This window comes from Colobus angolensis, unplaced genomic scaffold, assembly GCF_000951035.1.
Source record: "Colobus angolensis palliatus isolate OR3802 unplaced genomic scaffold, Cang.pa_1.0 Scaffold224, whole genome shotgun sequence".
NCBI classification, from domain to species: Eukaryota; Metazoa; Chordata; class Mammalia; order Primates; family Cercopithecidae; genus Colobus; species Colobus angolensis.
The window spans coordinates 4981920-4997922 of record NW_012115422.1 but is presented as its reverse complement, the minus strand read 5'-3'; the positions used below and the strand labels follow the sequence as shown (position 1 = coordinate 4997922).

The following is a 16003-nucleotide window of genomic DNA, read 5'->3' as shown; positions in this document are numbered from 1 at the left end:
CCTTCCACCTCAGCCTTCTGAGTAGCTGGGACTATAGGCACACACCACCACGCCTGGCTAATTTTGTAATTTTCTGTAGAGACCGGGTCTTCTATGTTGCCCAGGCTGGTCTCCTCTTGAACCCTAGGGCTCAAGTGATCCTCCCACCTTGGCCTCCTAAAGTGCCAGGATTATAGATGTGGTGAGCAACCACCCCCAGCCCTAATTTTTAATCTTTAGTTTCAAAATAACTATACCTCCTATTGTAGTCTGTTTTGAAAATTCCTTACATTTCATATTTTTAGAGTGGCCATTATTTCTATAAAGATAAAAATGTCCATCCTCCAAAGCCACTGACATTTATTTAAATTTATTATCAACAAGTTTTATTTTTTTATCACTGCTGCCTTATAATCTTTTTTTTTTTTTTTTTTTTTTTGAGGCGGAGTCTCGCTCTGTCGCCCAGACTGGAGTGCAGTGGCCGGATCTCAGCTCACTGCAAGCTCCGCCTCCTGGGTTTACGCCATTCTCCTGCCTCAGCCTCCCGAGTAGCTGGGACTACAGGCGCCCGCCACCTCGCCCGGCTAGTTTTTGCATTTTTAGTAGAGACGGGGTTTCACCGTGATAGTCAGAATGGTCTCGATCTCCTGACCTCGTGATCCGCCCGTCTCGGCCTCCCAAAGTGCTGGGATTACAGGCTTGAGCCACCGCGCCCGGCCGCCTTATAATCTTAAAAGAGCTTTACAAAATTACCAACACATTTTGGTATAACTAAAAAAAAACCATATAAAATATTTCCAATGATTTTGTCTTTTGTCCTTAGATTAAGTGTAAACAGTTAAGCTCCATGTATAGATTGAGTAGCAATTACCATATTTTATTGACTGTAAGATGCAATTGATTGAAAAAAAGCACCTTTTCATGTTTTATTAAGAAAGAAAATAAGGTTGTTAATTACATTATGCGATACAACTGATATTGAGATGCTTCTACTTTCAGGGGTGTTAAAATGTGAGAGATGTGCATCTCAAAATCAATGACATATGTCATTTAGTCAAATTCTAAAGACTGTCCATTAAATTTTTCCGTTCTTGTCTTTCACATAAATAAGTCATGATTTAGTTAGCAAAGAAAACTTTATTTCTGCTACATGTAACAACATATTGCTCTAAGGAACAACTATTATATTCGTTTTAGCATTAATGTATGGATTCAAAAATACATGTCAGCAATCCCTGCTTCCCAGACAAAACAATGCTGTACACAGACTATCAGGTATATGAAAAAAAAGCTGTCAACTGTCCACAGGGAATGCGTCCAGTCACATTTTCAGTCAGTCAGCTGAGGATTATGTCATTATTTAGTCTTTGTTCTGTAGAAAGAACACAACACAAGTATGAAAATCATCACCTGAAAGGAAAGGAAATAGCTGTTGTAGTATTCCTAAAATGTTAGGAATTGTTCCTTTATTTCAATATACCTAATGTTATCTGCTTAACCATAGCTGCCCCCAAATAAAACCAAACTTACTCAGAAGGGCGATGCAGGTGTTGAATTTCTAGAGCGAAAGTGTTGTGAATTAATAAAAAATCTGATTCTCTGAAATACTAAAATTTCTATTTTCCTCAAATAGAGAATTACATTGTGGTTATCAGACCCATCTCAAAATAGAACTCAACTACTTTCAATGTTATATCCTTGGATCAGCTGCTTCTATTTCCTGGGCATGACTCACTTAATCCCAGGCCCATACCTCAGAGATAAAATAAACCAGCCTTCATGAACTGTGTTTGCAGCCTCTTAAAAATTAAAGAAACAAACAAAAAAGTGCACCTACCCCCCAAAACTTGTCACAATCATATAAAATTTGGGAAAGTCTTCCACAGTATCTTATTGAACCTTAAAATAAGGTAATATATTTATTTAATACACCAACAAAGAAGAAGAGTCTCATAATGGAGTCCATCATAAATAGAAGATCCGCAGCAAAAATAAAAAAGCCATGCTGCAATTAGAAGAAATTCAAAACCGTGTAGCTAATCGTATCCTATCCAACTAGCCATTTCAACTAACCTGACCCCTCTTTTATCTCTGCCCTGAATATGTGTCACAGTTCAAAAAAGGGAAAAATGATAGATTAAAATTTTTGTGAACAGCCATGCTGAATATGCAATTCCTCTAATGTAGGAAATTGGATGAGTTTAAGGGAAAAATGTGGTATTATAAGGCTTAGTTCTCACAGTACCAACTGGCCATGAGGTAGTTTTATATCATTATACTTTTAGTTTCTGATCATTTGGATGTCATTACTTTAGATAAGAGGACATCTCAAAGGTTTCACTGAAGCTACAAATGCAAGAGTTTTAGCTTAGACTTGCAAAGTCTTTTTTTCATTTTACAAGGAATTTTGTTGACTCATTGTCTCTCAAAAGCCTTATGAGAAAACTGGGGCTCAAAAAGGCAAAGAGGGTCAGGTGCAGTGGTTCATGCCTGTAATCCCAGCACTTTGGGAGGCCGAGGAAGGCAGATGACTTGAGCTTAGGAGTTCAAGGCCAGTCTGGGCAACATGGCAAAACCCTGTCTTACAAAAAAAAAATTACCCGGGCATGGTGGCACATGCCTGTAGTCCCAGCTACTTGGGAGGCTGAGCTGTGAGGACTGCTTGAGCCCAGGAGGCAGAGGTTGTAGTAAGCCAAGATCAGGCCACTGCACTCCAGCCTGGGTGACAGAGTGAGATTCTGTGTTTAAAAAAAAAAAAAAAAAAAGGCGTAGAGACCAACTCAGTCACAGTTAAATGGCTTTTTATTTTAAGCCCAATATTCTCTTTAACATGTAAATAATCATTAGAAAAGGTTCAACCATAAGAGTAATTTATATACTTTTCTATACTGAGAAGTCTAAAGTCTATATTATTGTCCTTTTTAAGGACAAAGATTTATTGAGTAAAAGCAAGAACTATTTCCTATTCTTGAAATATTCACAGACTAGAAAAAGCACATTTTTTGCATGCTAGAGAATAGCTTGTCCAAACAGAATTCATTCTTAACATTTTATCCATAAACAGGAAAAAATGCTTGCTAATTCTTTTTCACTGCCAATTTAATATATCCAGGGTTAAATTGCTAACAATGTATGGTACAATGAGAGTGGTTTTGTCATTTAATAAAATATTTTAAAAGATTTAAAAATTAGGATTATTCATAATGGGCCCAATGGGCACTTTCTCTTGTCAAATGCCTTCTATGAAGGAGGAACTAATTATGTGATCTGTTCTAGGAGAGGAAGGGTCATCAGCAGTGAGACCTGGCAGGATTCATTCTCATATGTGCTAGCTCACACAATTGGTCAGAAAGAAAATCTTAAGTGAAAAAAATAAAGGTTTCAAGCCAGTAACTTCAAACTGAATTCAAAGTGCCTGCCATCTACTACATTTGACCTATAGTAGACTTGGAAACTTGGTGTGTGTGAACAGGAAAATAGCTTCCCCTGAAATTCAGAATTATTTTACAGAATAAAAAAAGCCAAACTTTAGGCTGGGCACTGTGGCTCATGCCTGTAATCCCAGCACTTTGGGAGGCCGAGGCGGGTGGATCATGAGGTCAGGAGATCGAAACCCAGTGAAACCCCGTCTCTACTAAAAACACGAAAAATTAGCCGGGTGTGGTGGTACACGCCTATAGTCCCAGTTACTGGGGAGGCTGAGGCAGGAGAATTGCTTGTATCCAGGAGGTGGAGGTTGCAGTGAGCTGAGATCTCACCACTGCACTCCAGTCTGGGTGACAGACCGAGACATCTCAGAAAAAAAGATAAAGAAAAAAAAGCCAAACTTTAAGGAATGTTTCCCCAAACCACACAGATATAAACTAAAGAAATTATAGTTTGATTTTTGGAAACTAATAAATAAAATAGCAAATGGAATTCATATGGCTGTATGTATCAAAATTTACAATAAAGAGTTTTTGGTAAATTGTTAGGTTTTCTTAAAAAATAGATATATGCACACGAGAATATTTTCTGAAGGTACTGTTTTAATGCATAAACTCACAAATGTAAGTCCAGAAAACACCAATATTTAGGTTCAAAAGGTCCAAAAATGATATATTATTTGATATTGCTTTTTAGGCATTTCATTAGAGAGAAGTCAAAACATTATCTTTCTAAACGGCTGTTATAAATTACCTCATTTCATAACTCAAGACACCAATTCTTCAAGTTAAAAATCTTTAGTATTTCAATTTTTTTTAAAGCAATCCTTATTCTAGCACTGGACAATTTTAAAATTTATATAAGCACATAATAAAAAGTCAAATTCTTAAAATCTAAGATTTCACAAACAAAAAACAATTATCTTTCTAAACTGAAATGTGATTTTATTTTATAGAAGGGCAAAAACATTCTTCAGTAAATGTCAACAATTTTTAAAGTTTAAATAGTTGCAAAGCTCTTTTAACTGACAACTTCTAAATCACTAAAAAGAAAAGTTCATAATGTACTTACACATATTCCTCATATACTATTTACTCAATATGTTTTAAAATTCAGATTAAAAAGGGCTTACCTCAAGAATCAGTAAGTTCTTTGCCGTTTGTTAGACTCTTCTCTTGGCGAATCTGCCAGCATAACTTTAAGTCTCACCCCATTCAGAATCTTTCCATGTAGAGTGGCAATGGCATCATTAGCACTTATTCTATCGGCGTACTTGGCATACCCCACATTTTTTCCTGATACAAGGTAAACTTCGATCAGGTTACCAAAACGACTGAAACAAAGTAAAAAAATAATCAACCAAAATTGATAAATACAGCTTCTCAGGTCTAAAATTTGGAGTCCATTCTTGACTCCTTTTTCACCCTTCTCCCCACATCTGACATCCCACTCATGTCATCTTAAACATCTCAATCAGTCAATTCTATTCATTCTCATTCAGACCATCATCTTTTCCTTAATCTAATTCCTTTTTCACTAGTTTCCTTACCCCTGGGCTTGTCCCTCTTCAATCCATTTTCCACTCTGTCTTTTGAGTGATCTTTCTAAAACATAAATATGATCATTTACTCCCTAAAAGTCCCCTCAGCAGCTCCCCACTGCCTCCATGGTGACAACAAATCCCTTAACATAGCTCGAGAGCCTTTCTGACATGGTCCTTGGACTCTTTAGTTTCATCTTCCCTAACAATCTCTCAAATTACCTATCTAATAGCCCTTCTTTTACATTCTCTATGGCAGAAATAACCATGCATACCCCCAGCTTTCACCTGTGGAGAAATTATTTTTATCCTTCAGGTCTCCACATACACCTGCCTTATTTCAAGGCTTCTCAAGAGTTTCTAAGGTAACTGCTCCTCCTATGTATCTTACACATTCCTTATCACAGCAACAATCACACCGGGTTGTAATTTTCTGTTTACCTGTCTGTTTCCTACATGAGATCAGCTCTAAGAGGACAAGAACTATAATGTCTTGTCCATTTAATATTTTGTTTACATAATGTCTCTTGTACTTAGCACAGTTCCTGCCTTGAACAAAGAAGAGGTTCAAGAAAAAAACTAAATATATCAATTAAATAAAGGTCAAAATACTTGAACCATGTCCTGATTTTTTTTTCCTTTTGAGCCTCAATATACTATCACATTATGTCCCTAATATTTTGTGCAGTTCTTTAACAAGTTTCCTATCTATCTAATTCACTAACATTCTTGTAAGGCAAATGGGAAAAAGGCCTAAAAGAAAAACCGAAGAAAGAAGTTATGTTAAAAACACAAAAATAAATAAGAACCTTCTCTTTTTTATTATAAAAAACATTTATATATTTTTCCCTACAATCAAGTAATTGTTTACACAATGTGACTGGATAACCCTTAAGGATCCAACAATGCACCAACAAAACAGAAGATGCTTAGTAAAAAAAACACAAAAAACAAAAAGGGTCTCACTGTGTCACCCAGGCTGGAGTACAGTAGCACAGTCTTGGTGCACTGCAACCTCGACCTCTTGGGCAAAAGCAATCCTGCCACCTTAGCCTCCCAAGTAGCTGGGACCACAGGCGTGTACCACCATGCCTGGCTAATTCTTGTCTTTTTTGTAGAGATGGGGTTTTGCCATATTGCCCAGGCTGATCTTGAACTCCTGAGCTCAAGCGATCCTCCCACCTCAGCCTCCCAAAGTGTTGGGATTACAGGCATAAGCCACTGCACCAGGCCCATTTTATGTCCTCAAAAACAAAATAGCAGGAAATTCTGTATGGAGCCTTAGGATGTGTGTCTGATAAACAAGAGAAGAAAACAATCAGAAATTGAAAAAGATGATACAAATGAGGAGTTTTTAAAACCAGAGAACAAATCATCTCTACCTGATAGGTACTGGAGGAAGGAAGTGTCTAGATTATGAGAATAATTAAATTACTAGTGTAAATAAAATATAACAGAAAGTGTAACTTTCTTACCAGAATATATCTTCTAATACGTCTAAAGGTAAAGGATGAGGATTAAACACAATAAAAAGTCTTTCTTTCACAGGAGTTTCAGGAGGGGCTTTTTTTTTGCATGATGGAAGTACAACATCTGTCTGGATTTGAGGCAACTGTGATCCAGAGCTTCCTCCAAATTGCTGTTAACAGGCAGAAAACAAGAAAAAGAAAAAAATGCCCTTTAGGGATTTTTGGCCAAGAGCTAAAGACAGATATGTATCATGGCGTCTATGTGGTCTTCCACTACAGCTCTGAAAATTTTCTTACATAGGCAATCAACAAAGTATGATTTCTCTTCACATTTATTTTATATGCTATTGATATATTATAAAGGTTAAATTCTTACCTACTTACCATAAGTTGTTGCTGACTTGGGTTATTCCACACCATTGATGCAAGCTGTGCAGCTACCATCTGTGTTGCCATTTTTCTAAGGAGACTGGAGACAATAACTGATAATTTACAGAAAACTAAAAATATTCAGTCTTTTAACAGTAACTTGTTTTGTGTGACTTTCTCACCTGAGAGGTCAACTGTTTTCTATTTTTATTCTTCAAGTCCTATCAATCACGTACACTCAAAGCTTGGCTTTAGACACTCCTGGAATGGTACTTACTCTGTTGCATTACTTCCATCGTCAATGAAGGAAACACCTATTCGATTCCCAGGAGGGTACTGAAATCCATGTAATTTGTATTTTGCATAAATAGCTGATGCTACATTAAAATACTGAACCACTCCATGACCTAAAATACAGAATATACAGAAATGAAAAAGGAAAGCAGATTGAGTGCCTAAGGCCTATGTTATAATCTATCTCAAAAGTGAAACCATATAGAACTCTAATATCACATAACTAGTAAATATAGAGTCAAATGTATCAGAAAACACAGTTCTGTTATCATGTGTGCAACAAGTGTATTCCTACAAAAGGAAGAAATAATTTAGGGAAAAATATGAACATGATATTTTAAGAAAAATGGAATATTAACATACACTCTGTCTAATAAATTTAATTTTAGGATACTGGCTTTTCTTATATGACACCACTATACTTAAAAGTCTAAATTTTTATTCTTTGAAATCTACTTTGAAATTTTAAGATTTTCCCAACCATACTGGGTAGGAGATGAAATGAGAAGTGATAGTTGAAAAGAATATATACTCATCCTGGCTATCTGCAGCAGTAGAGAGAGGAAAAGTGATTTGAATGAAAAACAAAAAGATAGGGAACAGAGGATCTCAGCTCACAAGTGACATATTTTACATTCCTTTGGAGAGATTTCTGCCAAAGGGATGAATTTCAATTTAGGAGGGTGATGCTGAAGGCAGGGAGAATGTTATAATGCATTCCTTCGAGAGCCCAGGAGCTTGTGACACAACCAAAAGGTTTTCACATTTATAATACAAACCACTGGGGAAACACTTATAATTTATGTTCATCTGAAAACCCAAACATCCAATATTTTAATGGAATTAAAATAAAATGCAGAAATCAAATGACCATATACAGTTAATTCAAATGAGATTCGAACTATATGATGACACCTCTATTAATAAAAAGATGTTCTAATGACATGTATGTTTCAGACACATCCAACCAGAGAACCAAAACAGGAGGTACAGGAACAAATACATTTCAACATACCAGATAAAAGGGAGGGAACAAAACAAAATAAACACAACTTCATATGCATAAAACAAATGTGCCAGAGAACACAAAAATATGCACCTAGAAGTCTTAGAACGGAGAATGACAACATATGATCAGGTTAAGGTTGGGGATGGCTCAAAGACAGCTCTACAAAAAGACTAGTGCTGGGTCAGGTACTAGTGAGTATGTGGGGGTGTCTGTATGAAGGGTGGAGTTATCTTAGTCCTGTTGGTCCACATGACGAAACTCACATCACTACTTCTATGTCAACAGCCATGTCACTCTAAAAGGACTAAATCAGGTATCCTTACAAAACTGGAAGAAATGCCAACCAAGTATGATTTCTCTACCACCCCTCACTAACAAAGGAAAAAAAAACCCTTAGATTTACTGAGTGCCCTATTACATGCCAGAACTTGCATTAGGTTATTTTACATATATTACCTCTAACTCTTACCCAACCCTAGCAAAGAAGGTATCAATGATCCCATTTTACATATGAGGAAAGAGAGGCTCAGAGGGGATAAGCAAATTGCCAAGGTCTCAAAGCTACGTGCCACTGCTGGGATTTGTACCTGATTCTGATGCAAAATGGAATGCCAGACTTTCCCATTATGCCACAGTGCCTCCATTAACAAAGAGCCTTAGTAAAATCAAAAGCTTAAAACACAAAGATGGGTTAGCTAATGCTAGATAATGGGTGTAATCAATTAACTAATTAATAAGTTCAAATGGCTGATATTGGAGTCTTGCTTCCACTGAGAATTGGAAGAAGCAGGGAGAGAAGTAGGGCATTTAGATGCTTGGAATGAAGGGAAGGAGGGATATAAATTTAAGAGAAAGAGATCTAGGGATGAATGAGGAGGAAACTTTGTGAGTTTCATAACTTTGTCTAGCATTAACCAAAAGAGTACATAGAGACAGAGGCTTTATCCTGAGGTATTTTTTGTTGTGCAACTGGAATACAGAATGTTATATTTTATGGGAGTTAAAATATATTTTACAGTGAACAATTGTGTAAAAAGAAGATATATTTCCAGGGCTTTGTTTATTAAGGTACCACCATATTTTGAAGTCTAAAGCAGAGAAAAAGGAAAGATAAAATTCCTCTCACATGAGCAGTATCTGACATAAAAGTGCCACTGGAGAAAAGCCATTTTAACAAAACTGTGTGTGTGTGTGTATATATATATATATATATTAATGTGAATATTATTTTACCATAATTTGAATAAGGATCTCGTTGAACTTCACAATATTCCAATCCTGGCACTATATCAAAAATGCTGAAAAGCTGTTCTTCAGTGAAAGGAACTCTTGATACAACTGACAAGCGTTTGGAGATTGCTTCCTGGCCTCGGCTGTCATTCTTGTCAAAACTTGAAAATTCAGATTGTTGTTCTCCAACAGTATAAAAAAAAGTAAATCTTTAGATTTCTACACAGCCAACAATTCACTTAACATTTTAAATACTAGAATACAAAGAGTCCATTATACTGAATAAACGCACTGTATTTTGTAATAGGCTTCTGGTCATCAGAACTACTGATGAGACTAATGACAAGAAAACAGACAACTCTCCCGACTCCCCTACCTTTAATGCAGAAATATAAGAAGAAATGCATAGTCTAATTTTGCAGAAATAAGTTTAGTATGCAAAACTGAAAAATATGGCATGTATTTTACCTAAAAGTTTATGTCAAATAACATTCACAGGCCTTACTTTCATTACCCATTTTCCCCTTTTTCTATTAGAGCTTCTACTTTTACCATTCCTCTCTTTTCTGTAGCCCTAATTTTAAAGCAGCAGTAGTTCTGGGACAAAATTTTAGGACTCATACTGAGAGGATATCTACATATGTCTTTTTAAGTTTTTGGTCAGCTGTATAGCAGCAGAAGCTCACCCAAAAAAGTGGCAGTGATATGTGGCAGTGGCAATAGTTTCTAATATGAGGAATGCATAATTAAACAGAGAAAACTCTAATTAGAAATCAGTTAAACAAAATAAGTGTTAAATATTAAGAACCTTAGGAGTCATAATCCACTTTTTAGAAATAAAAAAAACTACATTTAAGATTTTTATTCACAGGTGAAATTTATAGATGCCCAATAACAGAGTATTTTTTAAAACCCAAATTAGATCGCATATACTACATTATACTATTAAAAGTAAAGGTCGCCTGCTTACCAAATGGAAACATATTTACTCTAGGTTCATGTCCCAAAGCCTCTTGCCTCATATTACTATAATAATCTTGTTCAGAGGATTCAGATGCTTTATTTTTAGGTTCAGCCAAGATTGCTCTAAAACCTGAAAAGAAAACCCATGAATTTCAAGTTTCATAGCAAATTTAACATACCTGCAAATATACTTGATTGCTAGTGCCTGACTCAGCTTTATAAATATAATTGTACAAAGGAAAATCTATACAATGGCCATCTCCTCCAGATCTACTTCTTTGCTTTCTGGAAGATGGCAAAGAGTAAATGACAAACAGCAAGTATACCAAATTATGGGTCAATGTAGACATAAAAGATCAGCAATTCTATACTATCCCTTCCCATCTTCCCCGTTACAGATAATATCATCATTCATTCAACATCAAAATCCTGTAGGGCTTCTTCATATTTAACCTGTCACCAACGTTCTTCCTTTGAAATGCGCACAATTGGAATATGCTATCTTTTACCCTAACTTCCCTGCCTCTGTTTTTAATTTAGATTCTCTTCAATTAATTACAACAGCCCTTTAACTGGATTTTTTTTTGCTTCCGGATCAAGGTTTCTTAACTAGGGGACCAAGGATGAGCTTCAAAAGGTGGGAAGACTCCATGAACCCTCTGAAACTTTAAATAAAATGCTTATTATGCACTTATGTGCACATGGGCATATTTCAAGGGTTCAGTTTTCTTCACATTATTCAGTGGCTTAAAAAAGGATAAAACCAACTAGTTTGAATTCTTCTCTGGAAATCTATCATTAATACTGTGGGGTTAGATCAACTGTTCTTACTTTTGTCTTTCTAAACAATCTACAAAGGAATTCTAATGTGGACTAACCTTGAACTTTTCCTAACCTCCCATATATTGTTCCCATGTTCCAATGTACCTAGTTAACTGTGTTTCAGAATGTCTCAACAGAAATACTGTGCTTTACTCAGACAGCTGTCTTCACAGCACTAAGCAAAAGACATGTTTATTCCTGGCATTGTGCCTCTGCTAACACTGCTCTCACCTTCTGTCCTGCCTACTTGACACCAGACACAAGTCCTACCCCCTCGGCATATGTTGCCATGCTCATCCAGCACACTTGTTTTTCACCATTGACAGACTCTACCATATACTTATGAACATTTTTTTTCATTTGGCAAATTCTTACTGAGTCTGCTATAAATGGCAGTTACTTTTATAGAGAGCTTAATAAATCTTTATCGAGGGCCTATTATTGTACTAGATACCTGGAGTGACAGACTAATAAGACATACTTCTTGCTTTCAAAGAGCCTTTTAAAAAAGTTCTTCCATTATTCTTTATTTTTTGCCTATTAGATCTTGGCTACCCAATACAGCTATAAATTCCTTAAATGTGAGGGCTGCCATATACTTCATCTGTATCTCTCTACTTAGCATATTGATCAGTATACTGCAGGTACTCAATTAGTGCTGGCTAAATGAGAAATTCAGAAGGATCTAAGAGAAAATTTTCGTATGTACCTTAGGGGTATCTAAGAATTCTACTGATTAACAGTAATTCTTTCCAGTATGTGTAGATTTTTATAATGTCCTAAAATCCAGTAATTTAATCATTTTACATATCAATATACCTAACTAGAAGTATACCAACAAAGAATATTCTCCTTGACATCTTTAAAATTCTTATTCTTTATATATACAGCAACATCAGAAGATCACATTCATGTCATTCTAGCTTGAAATTAACCCTATCTATATCAATTACCTATGTTAGCACATCTTATAAATCTTATCCTTAACCTAAAGGTTTATTAATTATACTTTATACTCTTTGGGATGCAGATAAAATATAAACAAATATAAAGAATATTTTAAAAACCCTGAAAAGGTAAGTCAAGTTTTTAATACATAAAATTCTAAAATACACTTAAAAAACCCTAAAAACCTATACAAATAATACCCAAGGTATGCATTTCACTTACTAAGTTAATGTAGTTGCTCTTATTTCTTCAAGATAGTGCCTCAATGAATGTTTAATCATAGCCCCAAAATATTTTTCTTCCTTGGACTGTAAATATTTAAATAGCCACTGCTAAAATTACATTAGCAGATACAGTTACTATCAAAAACCAATATTAAATTCAGTTATTTAGAATAATCAGAATTTTTTACAAAAGTTTTTAACAATGTTAAACAAACACATCCTTACTTCTATCACAGTTTTCTATTGCTTGGGCAGCTTGTGATGGTTTTAAGTATCGTACGTAGCCCAAACCTTTACTTTCTCCAGTGACTTTATTCTTAATAATGCTGCAATACTCAATATCTCCATACACCTAAAAGAGTTAAAAGACACGATTTCAGGGGACATAACATTAATTGAACAGAGTATTTCAGAACTAAAAAGTTGTTTATATGTTACCCTTGCATGCAAACAAAGAAATAAACAGTATAAACTATGCAGATATTGCAATATGCAAATATGCTTATTTCACAGACGAGGAAGCTAGGCTTTAGAGAAACCAAAGAGGGACAAAGTCACAGAAGAAGAGTTAGAATTTGTACATGGTCTGGATAGCTCCAAAGTCTTGCTCAACAGTGGTTAAGAGCCAGAGCTCTGGAATTAAACTTTCTAGATTGAAATCCTGAATCAACCACTCATTAATTAGGCAGTTTACTTATTCTCTCTGTGTCTACCTCTTTATTAAACGGGCCTGACAGTAGTATCTACCTCAGAGGGTTGTTTAAGAGTTAACTGAAGTAAAACATGTGAAGTGCTTACATGGGGCTTGGAACATACTCAAAGAACATTAGCTATAATTACTTGTCTGTCCTCTAACAGGAACATAAATGATTGTGTATTCTTTTGAAGGAGCGCTTTTCAAAGGGTATCTCTAAAATATGCTGGTTCACTCAGAAAGTTACTATTCTAAGAAACATGCAGTAGTGTTTACTTTTAATGTCCAAAGAAATATGGAATATAATTGATATTATTTATTTTATAAATTCTTATGTAATCAATTAGCAACTTAATTATTGTACACTAGATTAAAGTGTCATATTTGTTCATTCAGGGAAAGACAAAAATTTATAAATATTTAAGTAAAAAACATTTTCCTTACTACTGGAGGAGACATAAAATACACGTTTTTGGTATTTGCTATTTTTGAAGTATTTTATTGAATTCTCAATTGGGGTAGGAGCGAAAGTTTGAAAATTACTTTTTATTGCTTGTTTTCTTTCTTGCTTGTTGCCACGCAAATCATGGGAGGATTAGTAGAAAAAAGATAAAGAACTACAACTCAAAACAATTTAAAAATTGCTTTTTAATAATTTGTGTGAAAGCTTATCACTGCAAAAGTTAATGGCTAAAAAGACTTAAAATTATCCTCAAATTTCATTTATATAGGTCAGAGCTATACTTATGTTTTCTTCTTTAAATATAACTCCTTCAAAGGCCTAATTTTAGGACAAAAACTCTTCAAAGAATAAGCCTTTCTGTGAATGAGTACCATATCAACACACCATAGGCCTTTTCTAAATACTAGATAATACAGTTCACACACTCAGGTCTGCCTGATTCACCTCTACATGCCAGGCAATAGAGGGGAGTGAAAAGAGCATGCTTTGAAATTTTAAAGACCAAGAGCAGGCTCCAGACTCCGATAGCCTGGGTTTAAATCATAGCTCTACCACCTACTAACTGTGTGACTCTACTTACAAGTTTCTGAGTTTTATACTTCATTTCTGTGAATCTCTACTTTCACAATAAAGTAGGGGGAGACTACCATTACTATTTTCCAGCTTTTATATATTCTTTAATTTTAAAAACTAATTTATGCTAGGTTTAATATTTAAAGAGTAGATTGAAATTGACATAAACAGTTACGTAATTCCCCACGACTACTCTATTGACCTTCTTCCAACGACACTTCAGATTTAGTACCCATACAACCTGTGTAGGACTATGAGTTATCACATATGCTAGCTGATTAGAATAAGTACCTTAAATTTTTCCCGCAGATCTTCTTCTGTGTAGGACTTTGGTATCATAACAAAGATTCTTGTAAGTTCTTCATCTTCAACATCTCGGTGACTTCCAGATGATCGGGACTGTGCAATGAAAACCTAAGAAACAAACAAAACTCCCAAAATAAAATAATGTCAACTATTTTCCCATTTCTTAAATTTTTTTTCAAAAGCAATTATTCTTGCAATGACTTATTTATTTATTTATTTATTTTGAGATGGGGTCTCGCTGTGTCACCCAGGCTGGAGTGCAGTGGTGTGATCATGGCTCACTGCAGTCTCAATATTCTAGGCTCAAGTGATCCTCCCACCTCAGCCTCCCAAGTAGCTGGGACCACAGACACATACCACAACACCCAGCTAATTTTTTAACATTTATAGAGACAAGGTCTTGCTACGTTGCCCAAGATGGTCACAAATTCCTGGACTCAAGTGATCCTCCCACTTTGACCTTCCAAAGTGCTGGGATTACAGGTGTGAGCCACCATGCTGGGCCTGCAATGACTTTTTTTAATGAGATAATACCAATCTCTGCATTGTTTTTTTCCCAAATGTATTACTACTTTTGCATTTGTTTTTAGCCAGAGCAATTTGAATAAATGTAATATAATTAATTAAAACACCTTAAACAAGGGTCCTTGCATTGTTTGTTTCTTTTTCCTTTAAAGGGGTCTCTATATCTTGGTCTCTGATCCACTGCTGGTAAAGGGGGCTCTGTATCATTCAAACATGAGAAAACTGGAACTTACGAAATTCCAGAGTAGGAAGCAGTAACCAAGAAAACCACAGTATTAGAGACATATCCCTTTATAGTCTACTTCTAGTTATTCCCACAATAAATCTATACTGTATGTCAAGCACTATATGAGTACAACTATTGAGTAACACAGAAATGGCCCACTAGAGTCTTGTGGCTGATATCAGTAATAAATGGTAAATAGGGAAATACAATAGGGAAGCTTTAAGTATATGCAAAGACACTAGAGAAAAAAAAAAAGAATCTCAGGTAAGACGAAATTGGAAGTGCCATCAGAACACAGATTTCTACATTTTAGAGGACTGAGGTGTTTCAAATCTCTGATAAAGGAGACAGTCTATGTAGAATGTATGTAAAATAATTAACCTCCTCATGGTAGATTTCTCCCATAAATTTTCACCTTTAAAGACTATGAGCGTTCATAGGCTCTAGATAAGAAGCATTCTTGCAAAACTAAAGCCAAGATTTTTTTCTTCTGTTTTCTAGGTTTCCCCCTTTCTGCCAGATAACATAGTTGGTCACAGAATAACTTTTACTTGGACAATCTTTTCTGGCTGAGGCCTGGTATGATAATATTCTTGTGTTACAGATCCTCTGAAACTTTGCAAAAGCAAAGTACAATAGAAATACTGAAGCTGAATTAATTTAACTGGAAATGCTGAAAACAACACAAGAGTGTTCCAGTTGAAGATGGGTCAAGCTGCAGCTGCAGAATGGAACTAGGCTGTTAGGGTATGGTGGCTCACAACTGTAATGGGAGGTTGAAATGGGAGGATCACTTGAGCCCAGGAGTTTGAGACCTGCCTAGGCAACATAGTGAGACCCTGTCTTTATGAAAAATAAAAAAATTAGCTGGGCATGGTGGTGCACATCTGTAGTCTCAGCTACTCAAGAGGGAGGATGAGGCAAGAGGATTGCTTGAGTCTGG

At 35.6% G+C, this 16003-nt stretch overlaps 1 protein-coding gene across 1 annotated transcript in view; it reads right to left on the bottom strand.

Moving 5' to 3' along the window:
• Positions 1 to 1096: 1096 nt before the first annotated feature.
• Positions 1097 to 16003, bottom strand: part of RBM45 (RNA binding motif protein 45) — a 17213-nt gene continuing 2306 nt past the window's right edge. Inside the window, exons 2-10 of the mRNA XM_011944042.1 lie at positions 14295 to 14417; positions 12499 to 12625; positions 10287 to 10409; positions 9320 to 9499; positions 7061 to 7190; positions 6799 to 6883; positions 6421 to 6584; positions 4538 to 4738; positions 1097 to 1351 (exon numbers count right to left, since the gene is read on the bottom strand). Of these exons, the coding sequence (XP_011799432.1) occupies positions 4546 to 4738; positions 6421 to 6584; positions 6799 to 6883; positions 7061 to 7190; positions 9320 to 9499; positions 10287 to 10409; positions 12499 to 12625; positions 14295 to 14417 (1125 nt within the window). The 3' untranslated portion in view covers positions 1097 to 1351; positions 4538 to 4545. The remainder of the gene's footprint in view (positions 1352 to 4537; positions 4739 to 6420; positions 6585 to 6798; positions 6884 to 7060; positions 7191 to 9319; positions 9500 to 10286; positions 10410 to 12498; positions 12626 to 14294; positions 14418 to 16003) is intronic.